Genomic DNA, 15,171 nt, shown 5'->3' on the forward strand with positions numbered 1-15,171 from the left:
TTTTTTTTTTTTTATTAAATTTAGTTATGTACCGAGTGAACACACCCTTTAAAAAGATGACGTTATCATTGCCAGTCCAAAACAAGATCTATACCCATCAATAAACATACAGACAACTCCATTGCAACAAAGACAGTACTAAATTCTCATTCTTAGAAAAACAATTAAAGATTGGAATAAATTACCACCTGAATTCAGAAATTTCAAACCAGACCTCTACACTACAAACAACTTTAAGGATGCACTTACCCATAAAGTCCTCCTTAAAACATTCTCTCACTTAAACTGGATGTGCCTTTCAAAAAAATATATAAAAAATGTAAAAATTAAAAGACCTTAAATAGAGCAACCTCACCCAGGCATGCACCGAAAATTAATCTTCAAAATGTTGATCATGGTTTTCTGTACATAAAAGAAGGAGAAAAGAAGAAGAGACCAGAAACTCTGCAAATTTTGCAATTGACTTGTCAGAGGAATAATAGATTTGCATTAAGAGTCGCCACTATATGAAGAAAAAAAACTACCATATAAAGTTATAAAAGCTCGTGGACAGGCCGATGATTTACTTTTCGATCTGTATACAAGTAAGTAAGCGAGTAAGTAAGTAATTACGTAAGTAAGTAAGTAAGTAAGTAAGTAAGTAAGTAAGTAAGTAAGTAAGTAAGTAAAAGCTCGTGGACAGGCCGATTATTTACTTTTCGATCTGAATACAAGTAAGTAAGCGAGTAAGTAAGTAATTGCGTAAGTAAGTAAGTAAGTAAGTAAGTAAGTAAGTAAGTAAGTAAGTAAGGAAGTAAGTAAGGAAGTAAGTATAAGTAAGTAAGTATAAGTAAGTAAGTAAGTAAGTACTAAGTAAGTATAAGTAAGTAAGTAAGAATTATGTAAGAACATGAGTGAGTGAGTGAGTGAGTGAGTGAGTGAGTATTAAGTAAGTATAATTTAAGTAAGTAAGTAGTAAGTAAGTAAGTAGTAAGTAAGTATAAGTAAGTAAGTAAGAATTATGTATTATTTGATTTGTCTTGGAGTATGTCTGTTGATGAATGCTGTTAATGAATGGATAGTTTCTTAACTCCTCCCGCCTACAGTGTCCCGTGGTCGTTAAACATAATCCTCTATCGTAAATCTGATGTTACACGTGCTCCTCTTACAGGAGGAAGAAAATCAAGAAAAAGAACGAAGGTGATACATATAGTTTCGGATATATACAGTATTCTCCTTGGGTGATATTACCCACATCTGTTTTAAATATTTAATTGAAGTTTTTGATTCAAAATTTTTGATAAGTCTTGTCTAAAGAAAAAAAAATTTAAGAAATATTCCATTATCTAATAGTTTCGTAAAAGTTAAATGTTTCGTAATGCGAATAGAAGTCAGTGTTTTATAAGGGTTTTATAATAACAAAAAATTATGGCTCATAGATATATGGTGCTCGCTAAAAGAGGAGAAAGACTCTTACAAAGTACTTTATCCAGAGGATGTTCAGTTTATCAGGTAAAGTATACACAACGAATTATACAATATGTTATATCAACATGCAATATATTTTGTCCCAAGTCATGAACTTAATAACTTGCAAAAGTGTCATCAGCCGGCAGACTGAAATTAATTTATGAATAGGTCGATAAAGGAATTTCTTTCTGAACAGGAGATCAGCCCAAAATGATAAATCGTAAATATTTTTTGTCTTTCTTGAAAGCTTGAAGTTGAAAATAACGTAAACGTTCCTCAAATTTCTAAAGCTAGTGGTCAATCCTCTGTCATGAAATAACGCTGTATAATTAATTATAGACACCGTGATACAGGTAAGAAGTTGTCCTAGCACAATTTTCCTCCTTCCGACAGTTCTGTATTGAAACAAGTTGCCACCTCATTCATGTGATAAAAACAAAATAAAAAAATTGATAATGGAAATGGGGAATGTGTCAAAGAGACAACAACCTGACCATAGAGCAGACAACAGCAGAAGGCCACCAATGAGTCTTTAATGCAGGGAGAAACTTCCGCACCCCGGGGAGTCATTCAGCTGGCCCCTGAACAAATATCTTACTAGTTCAGTGATAATGGACGTCATACTAAATTCCGAATTATACACAAGAAACTAAAATTAAAAATCATACAAGACTAACAAAAGCCAGACACTCCTTACTTGGGACAGGCGCCAAAATGCGGCAGGGTTAAACATGTTTTTGAGCCCTAAACCTCTACTAAGCCAATGTAGAAAAAACTAATGAACATCAATACATACCTGTCAACCTGTGATGGTGAAAATGCAGGTCATGAAAATGCAGGTTATGACCTGCATTGAAGAATGAAATCTCAGGTCATAATGCGTACAAACTTTTTGAGCTGAATTTCAGTATTGAGGGGACATTTTTCTTATAATTTAAATCAGTTTCCAAAACATGTTCACTTGGGCCATGTTTTTTTAATTTGTTGGTTTACGGATTTTCCCCATAAAAAAGTCGGGTTGGTCGGTTGGGGAAAAAAAGGGAAAAAAATATCTTTCAAGACAGAAAATATGCAAAGTAAATATACATTTCACCTTTCTAACAATATGTTTGTTTAAAATGCTGTTTTATCATCATTTATTAAATTTAAGTGCGATGAAATATTATTGCTCAGCTGTCATAAACATTGCATGACATTGTCTAATAATTTTCCGTTAAGGAGGGGGGGGGGGGGGGGTGCATGGACAAAGACGAAATTAAATCGTTATTTCACAAACAAGAAAAACAGATTCTCGTAGCTCTTAATCAATTCCTGAAAAATTGGTGAATAATGATCTTCAAGCACGAAAACTGATAAAGAAAAAAATGTAAAAACGTCTTAGAAAAATAAGTTTCAACACACGTGTCAAAAAACGTAATAGACTCGTCCACTGGAAAAACGAGAATATTGGGATAATCTGTTGTCATGCATTCCCCGTTTTTTATCCAAATGGCCGATATATTTTTATTATCTATGAAACAAGAAAATTCCAAATGATTTGTTAATATTCAGTACTTTAACTTGATGTAGTCCACCTGTCCACATTTGGACAAGTCTATTTCTATGAGATGATGCATCTTACGGACTGATGACAAATAAGGGAAACAAACTTATTGTGTAATTGGTTTTAAACACAGGTTTCGTTTCGCAAAATTATTTGCGTAATATAGGTCAGTTATAATTGATTTGTCTATTTTTAGAAACGTAAACTGGAAGTTTTATTTTTTCATCACAGAAAGTGTTATCAATTTTGTTAGTGATTAATGCATTTCATTTCTTGAAGAAAGAACATTTCAATTATTTTTCAGGGATAATGCATTTGTTAGGGTCGGCGGGAATAAAAAAGCATGAAAAGTTCAATTTGATTTTTATTCTGAAAATCACCAAAATTGGGTTGGCGGATCTGTAAACCAACAACATGAACAAATTAAAAAAAACGTGGCCTTGGTTAAGTAATTTAAAATTTTATTAAGTATTTTTCCATTGCACTTTAAAAAGCTTTTGATACATTTGTGTTACACTAGCTAGTGATCTTCCAGCCTCACTTATTAACACAAAAAAAACATTCTACAGTTGAAGTATTAGTAAGAAATTGGCTATTTAGCCTTACAAACATCAGATGAATAGGTTGGATTGAAATTAGAGTATAGTAAAATAAAGTTAAACAGTTAAAGGAAGTATAGATCAATAAAATAATTTTCAATTTCTTTTTTGATAATTGTATAAAAAGTATGAAAATAATGAAAAGTTATATTTCAATATGTATTTGAATTCTATTTGCTATAGATTTAAACTTTTTTTTACCACAAAAAAACGTAAACATAAGGAACAATTTTGAATGGTGACAAAAAAGGGGAAGTAACTCGAGTTGAAAAATGGTTGTAAACAACAGTGAAATTTATTTACGACCTAAAGCTAAGGTACAATGTAATTGATGTTAATTAACAGTGTGTTTGGCACCAAAGCTATCAAGTGAAGCCATGCACTTAATGGGTCACTTAGTTTGACCGTTTACACAGCTAGCTGAACTTCCTGTTCATGGAAGAATTACGCATTTGTCGGTATTTCAAAGGAAAATCACTTATTAAATCAATCTCAAGGCTTAGAAATCCAGGTGAAAACGGGTCATTTTCGGAATTCCCGGGTTAGTCAATAACCCGGTGGATGTCCCGGGTGATCCCTCAGAATCGTGAAAATCTCGGGTCACACCCGCAGAATATGGGTCAGTTGACAGGTATGACAATATGCTTAGTAAAACTCGGTGAACATGAATTTGGCAGCTAGTGCCCCTTTAAATAACACAAAAGTAAATATGAAATAATAACGAAAATAGGGATGCTTTCAAGAAAAATATACTCACCAAATTGCAGTTTCCGGTCAAAAATATTGTCAGTTTTAACTAGCATATTTAGAGGGCGATTATCTTCTATGCAATAAACCAAAAGGCCACTTGTAGAGCTATGCATACATAAATGTATAACCGGACAATTTAACATAAGATGAATGGGAAATGGTTTTGTGCAGGACAAAATTATGCAATTAACCGAAATTATGCTATTAAGCGGTATGCAATTAAGTGGAATCTACTGTATTTATTAATGAAAAATTACAAGAATAAAATATTACAATACAATGTTACATGAAGTTCAAATATTGGATTCGGAAATAAGTTTGGAAAAACTTACATGTATATAAATCTGTCTTCCAATTAACTGTTCTACATGTTCTATAGGTTCTTTTGTTATCAATTTGTGTATATAGATGTATAAACATATTCATCCTCGTCGATGAAGATGAAAACAATATATTTAGGTGTGTTAGATGGTATTTTAATGTGTTGGATGGTGTTTTTTGGCGGTGTGCAGTGGTGTTCGTTGGTGAAAAGACCTACCGGCTGTATACTCACAGGTCCTTAACTCGCATTTTTGAAAAATGTCACCTGGTTAGATTTCCCCTACCTTTGTTGTCAAAATTATTTGTAGCAGTCCTACCCAAGTATGTCGACAGTAATCTGGTAATTATTTTGTCCATAAACACCTTTAAAGCAGGGGAGATACTTCAGTGTGTGCACTGTTGTTATGTTTATATACATGTACTTACAATTTATGTGTGATTTGCAATATTTTTAAATGTAGACTTTCACACATCATGTATAAGTAAGTGCATGTAACTTAATGCATAAAAATCATTATTGTGTATGTAAACTTGTCAGTTAATAGTATAGAATATTTCTTTCTTATGTATTACAGTTAAGACGCAGCATTAGTTTGTTCACAAAAATATCACGTTCAAAAGGTTTCAGAGGTTTATTGGAAGAATTTCAACTCTGGAACAAAGATGTACCAAAAGGATTTGAAAAGTATTTCAAAGAGGGCAAATCAAAGGCTCCACCAAGAAAAGAAACAAAGGTTGAAAATAAAGGTAGTATTTAAATCATTCTATACTGAAAATTCTGAAATTTTATCATGCATTGCTATTGTTTAACAAATGGGGGAAACATTGAGAGATTTACTGATGCCATTAAATAAAAAAAGTATAATGCTATCAAAATTTGAAATGAAAATATTTATTGTTTTTGCTAACTCTATATACCTCATCCCAATTATCAAGGATTTTAGCTACATCACAAAATTTGTGATTTTTCAGTATTTTTTTCAGGTACAGCTTAACTTACAAACCAAATGTTTATATGCATGAAATAATTTAGTTAAAGTTTAAAGTTATTTGTGATAACGAAATCCTTGACTTATTTATCAGTTGTTCATAGATTTTGTAAATTGAAATAAAATAAGTCACTACAGACACTGGACTGGCATAACAAACACATTGGGATATATATATATAAACACCATAAGATGGTGCCAGAGGAATGTCCCTGTCTAAGAAAAGGAAAATTAACAATAAGGACCAAAACACAAATAAAAACATAATCATGTACACAGAGAGAATCAGAAGATCAAGGACTGCTATACATATATATTGAACAAAACATAAACAAAAGAATAGAGTTGGGTTGAAAAACATACACACAAGAACACCTTGAAAATTAAACCCTTTAAAGAGAAGAAAACTGTATCATTGATATAGTTAAAATGGTTAAGTCATGTGTAAGTAGAACACTGTTAAAAGAATTTGATTATTTTCTTTTTTCTTTTTAGATCCTCCTTTACCTCAGCGTTCTTCAAGATCCTCCAGTAAAAAGACATCTAACAACCCATTTCCATTTCTAGAATTCAAAGCCAAATTTGATCCAAAGTAAGTACAGGTATCCGTTTTGATCTTGGAGTATGAAGCCTCAAAACAACCAATTTCCATTTCTAGAATACAAAGCCAAGTTTGATCTTAAGTAAAACCTAGGACACATGATTAGAATATGTATTATTTAATAGGTCTAAAAGTATATCTGTTGTTAATTGAAGCATGACTTATCAGTTTATTACCTGTCTTGTGTATTGTAGAAGACCTAGGACACCGGATCAGAATATGTATTATCTAATAGGTCTAAAAGTATATCTGTTGTTAATTGAAGCATGACTTATCAGTTAATTACCTGTCTTGTGTATTGTAGAAGACCTAGGACACCGGATCAGAATATGTATTATTTAATAGGTCTAAAAGTATATCTGTTGTTAATTGAAGCATGACTTATCAGTTTATTACCTGTCTTGTGTATTGTAGAAGACCTAGGACACCGGATCAGAATATGTATTATTTGATAGGTCTTGGAGTAGGTCTGTTGATGATTGGATCTTTTCTGAACTCCTCCCGCTACAGAGAAATAACATGGAAAGAATTTATAAACAATTATTTATATAGAGGCATGGTATGTATTAAATTGAGGTTATATTAACATACCAGATGTAGAGTTATTGATTATCTAGGGTTTTTGAAACAAGAGAAAGTTTCTTAGCTACAATCTCATCAAAGTGTGGCAGTATCCTTAATTATTCCCCAACCCACCAAGTAGAAGGGGACTTTAGATTTGCAACTCTGTCTGTCTGTTCATCTGTCAGTTCTGCAAATAAGTTTTCCACACTTTTTTTCTTTGTGCTTCAAGATGTTGATTTGATATTTGGTATATTATTTTATCATGACAAGTTACAGATCGAGTCCAAATTTTGTTTCAATGATAACTTATAAAATTTCAGTTATGATGTACTCAAAACAAAGTTACACACTGCACAAGTTCATAAGAACTGAAGATGAATCGTACAAATTTAATCAAATGAAATCATTAAAAAATTACAAAAAGACCAAGGCATATTGAAATAAGTTATATTTTAAATACAAAATCCATAAGAAATAAGGATATGACCCGAACTCACCAAAATTTTTAGCTCCTTCATGATAGAAAACGAAATTGTCAAAAATATTCCTCTAAATTTTATCATGTAAGCTTTAGTTTTAGATGTAAAAAACCCAGCTAAAAGCATAAGTTTTAAGACTGATACAGTTTTCATTATGTCAAGTCTTTATTGCATGTTATCAATATCACAACATTGTATTTACAGGTAGAAAAGTTAGAGGTCCATGATAAGGAGTGGGTAAAGATCAAGTTACTACCTGGATCACAGGTGGACCCTGGGGTAAATATAGGATAATTATTCTTATCATTTCTTATAGGATATATATATCTACAAATACTTCAATCAAATTGGTCAGCTAAAATATTTTACTATTGCTTACGCTTCAATAAGCTATGCTGCAGGAACTACTTTCCTAATCTTCACACTCTTGCATAGGATCCAGTAATTCTAAAATAATTGAGATTAAAAAGCAAATACATAGCTTTTATTTCTTTTTTAAAGTATAAACATAGAAAATTTTGTAGTTAAGCTTGGAAATTAAATTCCTTGAAATATCAATGATAATAGCTTGTTAATGTCATGGAAAAACATGGTGTGACCTTTCACAGAACAAATGAAAACTCTGAAGCTAATGATTATTACCATGACTATGTTACTTGTATGCTTCAAATTCAGATAATATCTCATTATAATGAAAAAATTTTGAGGTAGGTGTTAAATTTCATTTAAGATTTTAAACCATTAATCAAACAGTTATCATAGTTTAATTTTCCTGACTAATAATTGTATGTTATTTTACAGTCTGTTTTATGGTTCAGTATTGGAAGTATTGATTCATTTGAGAGAAATTTGGAAGCAACACAGATAGAGAATAATGTAGAGCCAGCTAATTTTGTTAATGTTATATATAAAAATGAACCAAGCAAGTAAGTGTTGTAGTTTATAATATGTTTTATACAAACACTGTTTTATCTGTTTCTAAATTTCAGGAAAACATCATTTAGAAATAATGGACATATTGACAACAGATAGCAAGACAATTATTCTTTGATAAAATGTTGTTTATATCAGCCTATATATATATATTTAATAACACATTCAGGCTCTGAACAAAAATTGTAAAAATTACAAGGGAACAAATGTGACAAAAAGAAAAAAAAGACATAATAGAATTTTGAAATTGCTCATGTATGAAATGCTTAAAGAAAACATGGGGTTGCTAAACACAAATTATAAGATTAATTTTCTGGCTGTTATTATTTTCTTGTCACAATATAGCTATTTCAACCAGTCATAAATCATTAAACTTACGCTAGGATATCTACCATAATCCATTATACATGATATAAAACAATTGACTGTAATTTGAATAAGTAAAATATAAGTTCTATACAAGTAAAAAAAAATCTATACGAGCAAAATATTATGAACATGGTTGCTAATTGTAGTCAGAGATATAAGTTGGGTAAAGATTGATTACTGCCTTTTCTCAGCTAGGGGGGAGAGAAGATTGATGTTAAACTACATTACTAAAGAATGCCATTTAATTTTCTGATTTTACTTATTGCTTTTTCAGAGGAACAGTACTAAATATTCTTTTGACCACAGTTTTACCAATTGCAATTTTGATTTACATGACCAGAGGCATTTTGAAGGTAAAATAAAAAATTGCTTCACTTATAAATTTTGTTTTATAGTAGAATGATAAATGTTGTTTGGAAGCATTCTTACTAAGTTGTGCACATTACGTAAAATACTTATGTTACAATTCTGCAGTGTTCTCCCCAGAAATTTGGGATAGCATCACATATGGCGTAAAAAATTAATTGTATTTTTAGCTCACCTGTCCCGAAGGGACAAGTGAGCTTATGCCATCACTTGGCGTCCGTCGTCTGTCGTCGTAAACTATTTCAAGAATCTTCTCCTCTGAAACTACTTGGCCAAATACTTTCAAACTTTAACTGAATGTTCCTTAGGGTATCTAATTTATAAATTGTATCCGAAGTTTTGATTTATCAACAAACATGGTCGCCATTGCTAAAAATAGAACATAGGGGTCAAATGCAGTTTTTGGCTTATAACTCAAAAACCAAAGCATTTAGAGCAAATCTGACATGGGGTAATATTGTTTATCAGGTCAAGATCTATCTGCCCTGAAATTTTCAGATGAATCAGACAACCTGTTGTTGGGTTGCTGCCCCTGAATTGGTAATTTTAAGGAAATTTTGCTGTTTTTGGTTATTATCTTGAATATTATTATAGATAGAGATAAACTGTAAACAGGAATAATGTTCAGCAAAGTAAGATTTACAAATAAGTCAACATGACAGAAATGGTCAGTTGACCCCTTTAGGAGTTATTGCCCTTTATAGTCAATTTTTAACCATTTTTCGTAAATCTTAGTAATCTTTTACAAAAATCTTCTCCTCTGAAACCACTGGGCCAAATACTTCCAAACTTTAACTGAATGTTCCTTAGGGTATCTAGTTTGTAAATTGTATCCAAAGTTATGATCTATCAACAAACATGGTCGCCATTGCTAAAAATAGAACATAGGGGTCAAATGCAGTTTTTGGCTAATAACTCAAAAACCAAAGCATTTAGAGCAAATCTGACATGGGGTAACATTGTTTATCAGGTCAAGATCTATCTGCCCTGAAATTTTCAGATGAATCAGACAACCTGTTGTTGGGTTGCTGCCCCTGAATTGATAATTTTAAGGAAATTTTGCTGTTTTTGTTTATTATCTTGAATATAATTATAGATAGAAATAAACTGTAAACAGCAATGTTCAGCAAAGTAAGATCTTCAATTAAGTCAATTTGACCAAAATTGTCAATTGACCCCTTAAGGAGTTATTGCCATTTAATAAAGACTTTTTTTCACAATTTGTTCATCATGTTGACTTACTTTAAAAAAATCTTCTCCTTTGAAACTGCTGTATCAATTTCAGCCAAACTTAGGCTAAATGAGTTTCAGAGTATCTAGTATAAATTTTATATTTTATTTCCTTGTATGTCAAGAAACATAGCTCCTATGGCTAAAATAGAACATAGGAGAAAATGATTATTTTTTTTGGCTTTTGAAGAAAATAGGACGATCCAAAAAACATTTAAATAAATTGAAAAGCCAAAATAATCATTGATGAGAGATTTAACCAAAAGAATTAAGGTGAGCGATTCAGGCTCTTGAGAGCCTCTTGTTTTCAATGTAATTTGTCGCGTCGGAGCAATGCTCTATTTCCTTTATGTTATATACGTTATTGTTTATTACAAAACGTATTATATTGTTTGTATGCTATAGGCCCTTATTTGATGAATAAAATGTTTTATTCCACCCTATTCTTTGTGTCTATATTGTTAAATTCATAACTGAGAATACAATTAAACTATAACCATGATAACAGTTTTTTCAGTTTATGTTTTCTATATTCATTTGCAGTTCCAAAATTTTTTTTTTTTCCTCTTGGGCCAAATAAAGATATATGTGTGGTTCCAGTTACCCTACCTACCCAGCTAAATGAATTAATGGTCTATTATAGTGCAACCTGTATAAATACAATTGCACTAAATATGTTAGAAAAAAACCCAATGGTTCTTATAAAAAAAAAGGGAAGAGAAAGTATCATGAAGCAATAAAATTTAAATTAAAAAACTTTTTCTTAATCATGTCTATGAAATATATTGGTTCATGGTACTCAATTAAATAGTCCCAGCTGTTTCTTTTTATCAAAATGATATATATACACATGTATCTATCTAACAAACAATCTGTTAATACTTGGTTTTCTCTTTAGATATCATTGTTTTCTGTCTACTGTGCCATTTGTGCATATGTAGTTATTATCGTAAAATGCGAATTTTTGTCATATCTGGTCTGGTTCCGATCAGTAGTTTACACTAAAATAATCAATGGCCGCTGAAAGCAATGAAAAATACGAAATAAACAATGTTTGACAAGCGATTGGGAATGAAAAAAGCGTTTTTAATGCAAAACTAAAGCCAATTATGATCACTTTCTAAAGAAAGTTCAAAACTTATTTAGATCAAAATCAAAAATTATCACTCTCGATTTACAAAAAGTAATAGGATGAGAAAGAAAGTAATACTAATATTTTGAAAGTCATAAAAAGATACAACTCAACCTCTTTTTAAAAAAGAAAAAATGTTTGTTTCTTCGATTTTTCATTTTGCAAACATATATATTTCGATTTTTTTAATGATATTCTGATTACATTTTCTCCTTGTCGAAATTTGCAGACCATGTGGTATTAATCATGTCACAATTGACAGCTTGGGGTATTCGTATCCAAATAGTTATCACTCAAAGGGCAATTAACACCTATTTAATCACTCTAAATTGCTTCTATTGTCAGACTTGAGGGATAACAACTAAAGGTGATATATATTTTTATGATCATAAGCGGTAATTAGATGAAAGTTCAAAATTTAGGACATAGCTTTGCAATATAGAAACGAGAAAATTAACATCCTGAAAATAATTATAGCCTCGCGGAAATTATTATTTAGCGTCACAGGAAAAAATATAGCGTTGTGGTACCGCGACGCTAAAAAGGCCTGGGGAGAACACTATATTCTGCCTTTAACAATGAGCAAAACCCACACCACATTGTAAGCAAGAAAGACCTGGACATGACAATTGTTAAGCAAAGCTAACATAAAAACTAGCAGCCTAATTTATGTACAAAGCAATTAATGAAAATTAGATATGATGTACAGGAAAAAACCACAACTTCTTAACTACATAAGCAAATGATATCAGAGGACAAGACTTACAAATTGTCAAGCAAGGCCTAGATGGTCTCTCTGATATTACTGAATATATACCCCATTTTCACAAGAAGAATATTGTGTCTATAGAATATTTGGCCCATTTTTTTCAACAGAATATTTGATTATTTCTTTATTTATAGAATATGCAGAAAGGTGGTGGTCCAGGTGGAATGTTTGGATTTGCAAAATCTACAGCTAAAGTCATTGAGAAAAATATTGGGGTTACTTTCGCGTAAGTTTTATAAGAAATCTTTCTGCGAAAAAAAGATATCTTTCTTGTCTATGAATGAAAGGCAAACTTCAGGGTGTTTCACAATAAGACTGCAACCGAATTATGATGTAAAACTTAGGGTGTAACAACACTAATTCGGGCCCGGCAAGAAAGCACATACCAGAAAGAAGTACATATTTAATACAAAATAGTTCCTACGCATGAGTGTAACTTTAGAAATATGTAGAATATTTAGGTATTTTTGGTATCAAATGAAAGCTGAAGGACTGGTGATCACTGTAGAACACTTTTGGACTTTTGATTTTGAATATTAAAAAAACTGCACCAAATTTTAAAAAGAGGGTACATTTTGTCTGTTTGTCAAATCTGAAGTACCTGTTTTGGTACATCCGAAGTTCCGGGAACCAGTTCTTTCTTATATGCCATTAAAGGTATGTTAATTTTTTCAGTACAAGACACCATAAAGTGTTACTTTGAAATGCAATGTTTGCCACTTTATTTGAACTTAAAACAAAAGAGGTGTGCCTGCTTGAAACGAAGGAATTTAACATAGAAAGCAATGGGACCATTAATTAGTGGTGTACTTCCTTAAGAAAGATATCTGTCTGTTATAATCAAGGTTGTAATGATGTAACAATGGCAGAGCTGACAGTGAAGAATTTTAAACTGATTTATTTCACCTTGATTTTACAATGATGTTACAAGCTATTAATTTTTAAAACATCAATTTATTTCACCTTGATTTTACAATGATGTTACAAGCTATTAATTCTATTTGATTTTACAGGGATGTAGCTGGCTGTGAAGAAGCTAAAATAGAAATAATGGAGTTTGTCAACTTTCTTAAGAACCCTAACCAGTATCTAGAATTAGGAGCTAAGATCCCTAAAGGAGCCATCTTAACTGGTCCCCCAGGAACTGGTAAAACCCTGCTGGCTAAAGCTACAGCTGGGGAAGCTGGTGTACCTTTCATTACAGTGTCAGGCTCAGAATTCCTGGAAATGTTTGTGGGCGTTGGTCCTTCTAGGGTAAGCATGTAGAACAAGACAAGCTTAAGATATTTTGAAAAATGTTACTTGATGAAATTCTTCATATTTCTCCTTTTCTTCACCTATTGATAATTTTTATTTGATCAACATGTGGTTTGTTTGATCTATGTTTTCATGGGTCAAAATTAAATTATGGCATCACTTTTTCTTGCTTTCCTATGAATTTCCTATTGTGACGTCATGTAAAAAGGCAACCATGTCTGATGACCTCACATAGAAAGAATATCTTTTAAACAGATCACTTTTAAAAGAAGGATTGAGTTTGTCTGCATAATGTTTAAAAGTCATTAGAAAAACCACCATCAAATCTTACAACACAAAATTTATCCACTCTCGACAGTTAAATTTTATTTATTTACAATGCTATTTCTAACAATTTCATAATACAGAAATTTAAAAGTCTGCATTTCCTACTGTATTAACTACCGTGACCATTGGGCCATTCAGCTTATGTTTTGTTTTTATTGTAGGTCAGGGATATGTTTGCTATGGCAAGGAAAAATTCTCCATGTATATTGTTTATAGATGAAATAGATGCTGTCGGTCGAAAAAGAGGAGGAAAAAGTTTTGGTGGTCACAGTGAACAAGAAAATACATTAAATCAGTTATTAGTAGAAATGGATGGTATGTTAAATCAGTTATTAGTAGAAATGGATAGTATGTTAAATCAGTTATTAGTAGAAATGGATGGTATGTTAAATCAGTTATAAGAAGAAATGGATGGTATGTTAACATGGTTAAATCAGTTATTAGTAGAAATGGATGGTATGTTAAATCAGTTATAAGAAGAAATGGATGGTATGTTAACATGGTTAAATCAGTTATTAGTAGAAATGGATGGTATGTTAAATCAGTTATAAGAAGAAATGGATGGTATCAGTATTCTAGCTAGAAATCAAAAGGGGCAGGGTGCCAGTGGAGGGCAGGGCACTTTTTATGATAAGAAAAGGCACTGCTCATTTTTTTGTCTACGTTTCTGTGTGTATCACGAGTTAACGAATCTCTTTTTTTTTTACTGTATATGTTGGTTTTTTTTACATAAAGATGCTTTTCAACTATAGTCTTTATTTCATTGTTTGTGTAGTTATGATTGATATAGTACATCTTCATCAACATATTATGTTTTTACAGTTCAACTTCACTCTACCCATTATCAAAGAATATGTGTGTTTTTTTTTGTGTTTTTTTTTTTTTTTTTTTTTATCTATATAGGAATTATAGCTTTGAATACATCATATGATCTGAAACAGAGAGCATTACTAATTTAACAATGTTTAGAACATGGATTGCTAAAAGTATAATTATCAAGTAGAAATTGCAATATATATTTTTTAATATGTTCAAAGACAGTTAATATATTTAAGGTAACATTATTATGTTATTATATATTCAATTGGTAATTTATTGCTTTTTTTGATACTAGATAATATTTTTAGAGCACAAATTTGTAATAAGCTAAAACAGGGGAAGTATACTCCAAAATCAATTTCCACCACGTTTGGGTTAATTAAAAACTGTGCTTGTCGCTAACAAGTTGAGATGGAAGGCATTTCTGTAAAGGCATAGTTTTATTTTGATGACTTAAATTCAATTCTAAAGTCATGAAAGTCTTCATTTATATACGCTCTTCCATTGTGACTTGGAGATCAAAAAATGCCGACCCGCTGACACATTCATCAAAAGTATGACAAAAAGATACATTGTCCTAATTAAATTACCTAGTTATTAACACCTTTGAAGTCTTTATCATTGTAATTGATTGTAATGACATGATTAACCTGGGGGCAATCACACAGGTGTCA

The 15,171-nt window shown here is 31.3% G+C and overlaps 1 protein-coding gene across 2 annotated transcripts in view; it reads left to right on the forward strand.

Annotated features, from left to right (window-relative positions):
• The first annotated feature begins 1,331 nt into the window (after nucleotides 1–1,331).
• Nucleotides 1,332–15,171, forward strand: part of LOC143082140 (mitochondrial inner membrane m-AAA protease component AFG3L2-like) — a 29,912-nt gene continuing 16,072 nt past the window's right edge. Inside the window, exons 1-10 of one of the 2 annotated variants that reach the window (XM_076257699.1) lie at nucleotides 1,332–1,491; nucleotides 5,238–5,409; nucleotides 6,147–6,243; nucleotides 6,667–6,811; nucleotides 7,500–7,574; nucleotides 8,097–8,221; nucleotides 8,872–8,950; nucleotides 12,229–12,320; nucleotides 13,108–13,348; nucleotides 13,840–13,993. In XM_076257699.1, coding sequence (XP_076113814.1) covers nucleotides 1,408–1,491; nucleotides 5,238–5,409; nucleotides 6,147–6,243; nucleotides 6,667–6,811; nucleotides 7,500–7,574; nucleotides 8,097–8,221; nucleotides 8,872–8,950; nucleotides 12,229–12,320; nucleotides 13,108–13,348; nucleotides 13,840–13,993 — 1,264 coding nt within the window. In that variant the 5' untranslated portion in view covers nucleotides 1,332–1,407. The remainder of the gene's footprint in view (nucleotides 1,492–5,237; nucleotides 5,410–6,146; nucleotides 6,244–6,666; nucleotides 6,812–7,499; nucleotides 7,575–8,096; nucleotides 8,222–8,871; nucleotides 8,951–12,228; nucleotides 12,321–13,107; nucleotides 13,349–13,839; nucleotides 13,994–15,171) is intronic. The other variant, XM_076257698.1, reaches the window with a different exon arrangement.

This window comes from Mytilus galloprovincialis, chromosome 7, assembly GCF_965363235.1.
Source record: "Mytilus galloprovincialis chromosome 7, xbMytGall1.hap1.1, whole genome shotgun sequence".
In the NCBI taxonomy this organism is placed as follows: domain Eukaryota; kingdom Metazoa; phylum Mollusca; class Bivalvia; order Mytilida; family Mytilidae; genus Mytilus; species Mytilus galloprovincialis.